The sequence below is a fragment of the Natrix helvetica genome (assembly GCF_964273705.1).
Source record: "Natrix helvetica genome assembly, chromosome: 1".
Classification (NCBI taxonomy): domain Eukaryota; kingdom Metazoa; phylum Chordata; class Lepidosauria; order Squamata; family Natricidae; genus Natrix; species Natrix helvetica.
The window spans coordinates 164,402,036-164,410,754 of record NC_138548.1 but is presented as its reverse complement, the minus strand read 5'-3'; the positions used below and the strand labels follow the sequence as shown (position 1 = coordinate 164,410,754).

Below are 8,719 nucleotides of genomic sequence, written 5' to 3'. Positions count from 1 at the left end.
ATTTTTCAGGGTAACCCTTTCCACAAAGCAAATAACTTAAGATTTTTTTAAAAGCAAATACAATACAATCTAATACAATACAAACAGCTTTAAAAAAATCTAAGCAAAAATATTGTATGCTATCAGTCTCCCCATCTCAAGAGTGTTTATGGTTCAAGAAGACTCTTGTTATTCTGTTCTTTTCCAAGAACCTATCAGTAAGATTTAGATTGCATTTTATACGGTACATAATTATATATTGTGCAACATCTTGCAGTTCTGAGGAGTTATTGACTGTATAATGATTATAACCTCAATAGAGAAAACAGAATACAATATTCAAACCAAGAGTTTAAATTTTAGCTTCTGTCTTGGGACCAAATATTTTACATTTTTCATAGCTGTTGCCTTGATATGAAATTGGAGATAATTAGATTTCCTACAGATTTATTGGCAGTTACTGTTTTCCAATTAGCATCTTCCAGATATGCTGCTGCTGGCAATAAATTGAAAAACAGGAAAATGTGAGGAATTCCAGATGGCAGGACCTTAGTTTCACCTTCTTCAAGATCTTTTTCAGACTGGAATGTTGAAATATGTTCCACAACCTTTGGAGTAAGATGAAGATGAGGGACCGCTCGTTTCATGGAGTTCAAATTTCCATGGTTTTACTTTACTACCAAGTGACAATGTTATATCCTACACTAGCCTTTTTCAGTGTGGTTCATCCTAAATGCATTTCCCAACAATTCCTGTAATTCTCAGTCAGTGCAGCTAATGCTAGGCTGAGTATGACAGAAAGTATGTCAGATCTTATTATAGCTTTTAGACATGTTTAATATGAGGAAAAGTTTGTCCACGTAGCTCATCCAATTTAAACAATTGTTTGGATTGTTTGGATTAAAATATTATACACACACACACACACACACACACACACACACAAATAGTGAACATACTGTAAATGTACTGCATGGTGACATTTCTTAAGGTGTACACAACCTTATCCAACATACAGATTTTCTCTAATTTTTCTCCATTGATATTCCTAATGTAGATGCAAAATGTAGATTTATACACATTGACTTCAGTACAATTTACTCTCAAATCAGTATGCTGTGATTACAGTTATAACTTCAACTTGTCATTGATATAAAATATGGTGATGAAACTTTAATTTAAAAAAAAACTGGGGGAGGAAAGCAGGTGACAAATTCTGTGGAAATTTGGTCCAGAAAAATTCTTCCTTCTTCTTTGATAGGAGCATTACTAACAATTATGTATTGTTTAGTTTCCATTACCATTTTTTCAATTTTTGTCATTCTTTTTAAAAATTTCTCATCTAGAGCTGCTTGAAAAATCTTAGTAAAAATATTTTATTATATTATATATTTTTGATTTTAAAATCTTAGGTTGTTTGTATTGTATTGTATTTGCTTTTTTAAAAAATCTTATTTGCTTTGTGGAAAGGGTTACCTTGAAAAATAATTATAATAATGAATAAAGTTCAATAATAGGTAACATTTATGTATTGCTAAGGTTAAACCATTTCTAGTTTCTCATACCCCTTTATACATACTGAGCAAATAAAATCTGGGTTGTCCAAAAAGTGAATAAACGGTAAGTTAGCCCCAAAATGCCAACCACTTGTGCTGTTGAAAAAGCCAACCCCTTCCCCTATCTTCTTGATTCTGACTCTGAACTGCCTAGGAAATAGAAAAAAACAGAATCTTTTATTTATTTATTTTTAAATAATTATGCCTCGTCACGTTTTATTAGGCAGGGAGCGAAAACGCCAGCAGGGTGGCAAACTCAATAGAACAATAGACGCGGCCAAGTTTTCCTGACCTTTTCCCTGGTTGGTATCGCCCAAAGCTCTTCCCCCCCTTTTATCCCGGGATGGTACATCCCAACAGATGCAGGCGTTTCCTTCGAACTTAGACTCGCTCGCTTTTCGCCTTTCCCCCTTCAGGTCTCTCACCTCTGATCCCGCCCCCTGCTTCGCTGCCTTCGTCTCCCTCGGGAAAGAGGGGAAGGGGAGGGGGCAGAGAAAGAAAGTCGTGCTCGCGCTGGGCCGGATAGAACTCTTTGTGCGGGGGAAAGAAGTGAAGCGCGCGCTCGCCCGCGCGGTCCCGAGGGAAGAAGAAGAAGAAGAAAAAGAACCGAATTCTAAAGCGATCGCGCGGGTGGGCGAGCGGGCGGGCGCGCGAAACCGAGAGTCGGACGGGTAGAAGAGTTGGGAGTGGAGGAGGAGGCGGCATGAAAGAAAAACGCAACCGATGAAAAACAACGGCCGGCCCGGGGGCAGCTGCTGTCGAGGGGGGAGGCGCGAGTCGGACGATCCGTTGCGCGGCTTGGCTGGTGGGGAGAGCCAGGACGGGAAGCTGCAATTAACTGGAGAAAGGGGAAGAGCCGCCGCCGCCGCTGCTTAGGATCCGCTCTTTATCTCAGGTAAGTGCGAGGAGGAGGAGGAAAATAAAACAAGGGAACGGTTAGTTTGAAAAGTTGGGAGGGAGGGAGAGACGGAGGGCCTCGAGCGCTTCGCCAACGGGGGACCGAAAGAGGGAGGAGAAATCCGAGTTGGCAGCGGCTCCATTGTGAGCCGCTCAAATCGCTGCTTCTTGACTCGGCTCCTCCACCTTTCCCGAGGGGGGCTGCTCGAATGAGGGGCTACTGCTCGTTCGTGATCCTGGTGGAAACACCGATTTTTTTATGATTGGCATTTCTGGTAGGGAATGCAAGAAACCCAGATTCGTGGGTAAAGGAGAGGAGGAGGAGGGGTAGGTGGGTGTTGGTGGAATAAGTGCTCCGGGGGGGAATGAGAGATTAGTTGTAATGAAATCCAGGTCTCCCTTTAATTTTCTATAATTTCTACTTTTCCCTCTCTAAGGGCCTTAGACCAGTGGCTCCCAAACTTTTTTTGGCCATACGCCACCTAAATATCTTTAAAATCCTGATGCCTCCCGCCCCCTGTCATATAATTCTTCACTTTATTCAAAAAGTGAACTCTACCGATGCGGAGGAAGCCTAAAAGGCCATTAACTTGGTTTCAACAAGGTTCAAATTGCCCCCATTAAAAATCAAATTGCCCCCCTATGGGGTGTGGGCCCGCGCATTTGGAACCACTGGCCTAGGAGAAGGAAATGGCTAGTTAATAAATTACCTTTTGGAAAGGAAAGAAGAGTTTTTGTGGGAGGGAGGGAGGGAGGGAGGACAGGCAGGGAGAGCGAGAGAGACAGAGACTCCAAATCTTCAGAAATGCTTCATGCCTGGAACGAACAATTTCTTTCCCAGTGAAAAATGTTGTAGTTGGATCCTGCGTGAAGGTTGCACACTTTCAATAGTACACTCCTTAATCCTGAAAGGGGAAGAACTTGCCATAGTTGTTCATCGAAGAGGGGAAGAAGAATCAATTATTTTTTGCACAGGTTGAAAGCTATTATCTGCTTTTCCATTGTTTACTATTTCATGTGTTACAAAGGCAAGCCTTGGCAATGAAAATATCTTTCACTGTGTGGGGCAGAGTCTCTGTAAGATCCGCCTTGTGTGAACTTTGAGTTTTAAAGATTTTTTAGTTATTTTACCCCCGTCCCTTGGCTGATAGATCACATTTTAAATAATTTTCGTCCTGTTCCTTAGGCTATGGAATTCCATTTAGGGCACAGGATGAAATACGTAGTATAAATGAGTGATATCTCTGGCTCACAAAGTGTTGTTGGTTTTTTTTGCAGATATTTTTCAGGATAAGAATGGATCAGCTATGGTGCTAGAATCTCATTTTTCTAGATACATTCCTGAAGTGCTTGTTGTTTTTGTGTGCGCCTCTCCTCCTCCTTCCCACCACATATTTCATTGCTCTTATGGAAGAATAAAATGGTGAGAGGCGTCTTCCAGTCTCATTCTCTCTCCAGGCTGTAAGAGGACTGTATCACATTGTGGGAGCAGCACTGGCAGCTGCTGTTGGTTTTCACCTCTTCAGACTCTCATTTGTAAAGAATTAAAGGCTTTCTCCATTTGACCATGATGAAGACTGAAGGCAAAGGAGACAGGACTTTAAGAAGTGCTTCTCCACACAGAAATACCTATAAAACTGATTTTCATGCAATTAAGTGCAGCTTTGATTCAGTGACTATTGATAATGCTTCCAACAAGTCTAATCCTCAGCAAAAGTTGACCAACTCATCCAATGGAGACGGTAATGATCCACATGTCCGTGGCAGAGCTGTCTCATATGGCAACAGAGTGCACAAGATCAAAAACATGTTCATGCAGATGGGTGGCTCTTCCAATTCACCATGTTGTGAAAACAGTTCACCCTCTGAGCCCCGAATTATTAATAAAATAACTTCAGCTGATCTTGCACTTCCTCCTCCTAGTAGCCCATCTTACCTCTGTGTTCAAAAAAATAACCTACTCAATAGTGGTTCCTTTGGTAGTTCCCCGGATCCTTTACCTGCATGCTCATTCACTGATAAAATTATCTGCAGCAAAGAAGAGGGAAATTTAGACAAAGCTACACTAGCGGAGAAGTTTTCTGAGACCAGGAAACTGTTTGAAAGGAACATTAAAAAACCAAGTTCACTGGATAGAAGTCCTCCCATTAAAGGTGAAAGAATTGAAGACAGGAGACGACATGGTTCTACTTCTTCTGATGGCAGCAGCGTGACAGATCACTTTAATTTCAATATTGATGTAACTTCTCAGGTTGCTGTAGATAAAACAGAGAATCAAGGAAATAGTGATCAAAAGGGGCATCAATCTACTGGCAGTTGTAAATCCTCTTCACTGAATGCAGGACCTATTTCTCGAAGACTGGAGAGTTTCTTGGCTGACATTGACAATGACGACTTCAAAGATACTTTGAAAATGAAGGATACCCCAAACCTTGTTCAAACAGTGTTCTGTGGCTGGGAATCACCAGGAGATAGGAAAGAAGTGTATTTGCCGCAAAATCAGCCCGTTGTAGAATCTGCCCTTTTGATAAGCAGCACTTCTACTGAAAGGAGTGAGTTAAGTGATACAACTGAAGTAACTTCTCAAACAGATCAAACTGCCGAAAGGGAACAACAATATAAACCCAGCATATCCTCTAAAGTGGATAGAGCCCCTATAAAAATTTCCCAAGTAGAGGTAGCTAGAGCTGAACTGATCATGGTGCAGAACAAAACTTTAGGGGATAACAATGAAATCACTGGGGAAGTCAATGTATTTCAGAAGGAGAGGCCACTCAGATTTCCAAGTTGGAAAGAGGAGAAAAATGACTGTACATTTGAGGAAATGGAAGAATCTAATGAAGATGGTGCAGTTAATCAAAAAGGAGCAAGAGAGTTAGCGTTTCTGGATAAAATTCAGGAACAAGAGCAGGTCCATGTAAAACCTGTAGGAGATGGTGAAAAAGAAGAACAAGAACAGAGAAAGAAGTTGAGTGGGTTTTCTTCCAGTGCTTTTGGGATAGAGAACGCCGCTTTCGATGATGACAGAGAACCAGAACTACTTAGCCAGGGCCCTGAAACAGAAGAAACCTTGCAAGAGGAGGAATATAACTATAATAGTGATTACGAGGAACTTTCTGGACTTTCTGAGGAAGAAGATCCTGATCCAGCTAGAAGAGTGAAGTTTTCTACAGCCCCAATCAAGGTAAAGCTTCATGAATGGGTATAAAATATAATTATTGTTGCTAGTTATTTAAATATAGTAATTATAACAATGAGGTCTATTAGTATATTCATTAGTAAATGGATGCTTTGAAATTGGTCTCTTAATTACAGTCTCCCTTCCAGATAAGGATTTCTAAAGTATTTTGAGTTCTAAAGTACCTTTCCGTTTAAAAAACCAAACAAACACTGGTTCAGTTAAGCAGAAATGAAATCATGACCAACCTGACTGCTGGGACAGGCTAAGTCATTGGTTCCCAGCCTTTTTTTGGCCATGCCCCACCTAAGCATCTCTAAAATCCTGTGACATATAATTCTTACTTTACTCAGCAAGTGACCTCTGCTCACCTGGAGGAAGCCTAAAAGGCCATTAACTTGGTTTAAACAAGGTTCAGATTGCCCCCCATTAAAAATCAAATCACTCCCCTGTGGGGCCCACATGGAAACCACTGTGCTAAGTGTATAATGCCCGTGTTTCATATCCTGTACTGACTGATTCAGCTGCACTGATGTCTAGGCCCATTCTTGGTGGTGTTATTTAAAGCTTTGAATGGCATGAAACAAATAAAAAGGAAATGGCTTTTTAATTATCTTTGGTGCGCTCAGCTATATGGGAGAAGGCCTTCTCAATTGTTATGAAATGTCTTTTCCAGAGAGGTATATTTGGCACCCCCAATTATGATCTATAAGATCTGTGGTGGCGCAGTGGTTAGAATATAGTATTGGAGGCTAATTTTGCAGTTTGGCAGTTCAATTCTCACTGGCTCAAGGTTGTCTCAGCCTTCCATCCTTCCAAGGTCGGTAAAATGAGGACCCAGATTGTTGGGGGCAATAGGCTGACTCTGTAAACCGCTTAAAGAAGGCTATAAAGCACTATGAAGCAGTATATAAGTCTTAAGTGCTATTGCTATTTGGTGCCAGCAAATGTACTGCTCATAGATATTTCTGGGTTTTGTACATAGATTTTACATTCTTACACTGTGCTGTAATAGTTCCTTTTACATATAAATATATTTCTGGTGTGATTTATTGTATTTTTATTCTTTAGCTTTATTTGATTATTTTTAATTTAAAGTCCACAAATGAACTTTAGCTCTTAAAGTAATGTGGGCAGTCTTCAGTTAACAATGGTAATTAACACTGGAATTTCTGTGACTAAGCGTCACAGTTATAAAGTGCAATATCACATGACTATGCCACTTAGCAATGAAAATTACAATATTCACAGTTGCAGTTATTAAGTGAATCACAACAAGTCATCATGGTCACTATTTGCACCATCTTTTCTGGCTTCCCTGTTGACTTTGCCTGTAGGAAACTAGCAAAGAAGGTTACAAATTGTAATCACATGGATGCAGGGCAGTGTGTGATTGCAAGCCAGGTCCACATTGCAATTACATGACTATGGGGACCTTAACCAATGTTAAGGACAAAGCCCAGTCATAACTACTATTCATTGACACTGTCATAAGTTTGAGCAGTCACTGAATGAATAGTTCTTAAGCGACGACCATCTGTAATGGCAATAGTAGTAATAATTTAGGATATACCTTATGTGGGTATAATATCAACTTTTGAGAGGTATAGAACTATTTTCTATGTTAGATTAAATGAGGGAGGGAGGTATTGTGTTGGCATTTTGGTTGCCAGTCACGGGTCAATAAATTCTTTTAAGATTTAAAGACAGTAGGCTCAGATCAGAGTGAAATGCCAAAGAAAAAGAATAGAAAAAAGGACTAGGGGTAATATGATAGCAGTGTTTTAATATCGAAGCAGCTACCACAAAGTTAATTAATTAGAATAGAACTGGAACGGACCTTGGAGGTCTTCTAGTCCAAGCTCCTGCTCAAGCAGGACGCCCTATACCCGTGATGACATGGGTGGCCACCTCTACACATGTGGAACATGGAGCCATTTCTTAGGGCATGTGAGGCGTTGACCTGTCAGCTCCAGTGCATGCCAGCTCATTTCAGCCTTCATTTTCAGCCGTTTTTTGCCCAAGGGCGAAAAATAACTCAGTTTTCAGTTCAGGAACAGACTTCCGGTTTGTGTGTTGGGCGTTTTTCTCCCTCTGGAGGCTTCAGGGAAGCCACCTGAAACCTCAGGAGAGTGAAAAACAATCCAATGCGGAAACCAGAAGTTGGGGAATGGACTTCCGGGTTGCTTGGACAGCCATTTTTCTCTCTTCAGAGGCTTCAGGGCCTCCGGAGGGGGGGGGGGAGGTGGTTTTCACCCTCCCCAGGCTTCTAGAAAACCCTGTGTGCATGTGCGGGGCAGTGGGGTGGGGGAGTTCACGCACACATGCGCAGGGGGCACAGCACAGGGGGGGCATTAAGTTAAGGGGGTGGGCACATGAGCGCGCATGATAGTGTGCATGCTCGTGCTTTGGGTACCCGAGGCGAAAGAGGTTCGCCATCACTGCCCTATACAATTTGAGACAAGTTGCTGTCCAGTCTCTTCTTAAAAACCTCCAGTGCTGAAGCACCCACGATTTACAAAGGCAAGCTGTTTCACTGGTAAATTGTCCTCACTGTTAGGAAGTTTTTCCTTAATTCCAGGTTGCTTCTCTCCTTGATTAGTTTCCATCCGTTGTTTCTTTTCTTGCCTTCCGGTGCTTTGGAGAATAGCTTGAGTCCCTCTTCTTTGTGGCAGCCCCTCAAATACTGGAATTCTGCTATCATATCACCCTTTGTCCTTCATTTCTCTAGACTACCCAAACCCAGTTTCATTCTTCCTATGTTTTAGTCTCTAGGCCTTTTAAACATCCTAGTTGCTCTTCTTTGCACTTTTCCCCCCCAAAGTCTCAGCATCTTTTTATAATATGTTGACCAAAACAGGATGCAGTATTCCAGGTGTGGTCTTATCAAGGTTTCATTAAGCAGCGCTAATATGTCACGTGCTTTTGATTCTATGTCTCTGTTTATTTACACACCCACCCTCACACCTTTCAGAAAATAATAGTTATGCAGCATCCCCCCCAGGGCTTCAGGTTTATGGTGAGGTTCAAATTGTCTGAATTCTTTTACTACTTTTTATTCTTGAAACAGAGTATAAACAAGAGATGGAGATGACTTCATAGCACCTCT

General features: G+C 41.4%; 1 protein-coding gene across 3 annotated transcripts in view; it reads left to right on the top strand.

Annotated features, from left to right (window-relative positions):
* The first annotated feature begins 1,910 nt into the window (after positions 1-1,910).
* The window catches only part of LOC309382770 (neurabin-1-like), a 53,523-nt gene continuing 46,714 nt past the window's right edge, over positions 1,911-8,719 (top strand). Inside the window, exons 1-2 of one of the 3 annotated variants that reach the window (XM_081934616.1) lie at positions 1,911-2,430; positions 3,711-5,616. In XM_081934616.1, the coding sequence (XP_081790742.1) occupies positions 4,000-5,616 (1,617 nt within the window). In that variant the 5' untranslated portion in view covers positions 1,911-2,430; positions 3,711-3,999. Of the gene's footprint in view, positions 2,431-2,551; positions 2,708-3,710; positions 5,617-8,719 lie in introns of those variants that run through there. The other 2 variants (XM_081934618.1, XM_081934617.1) reach the window with 2 other exon arrangements.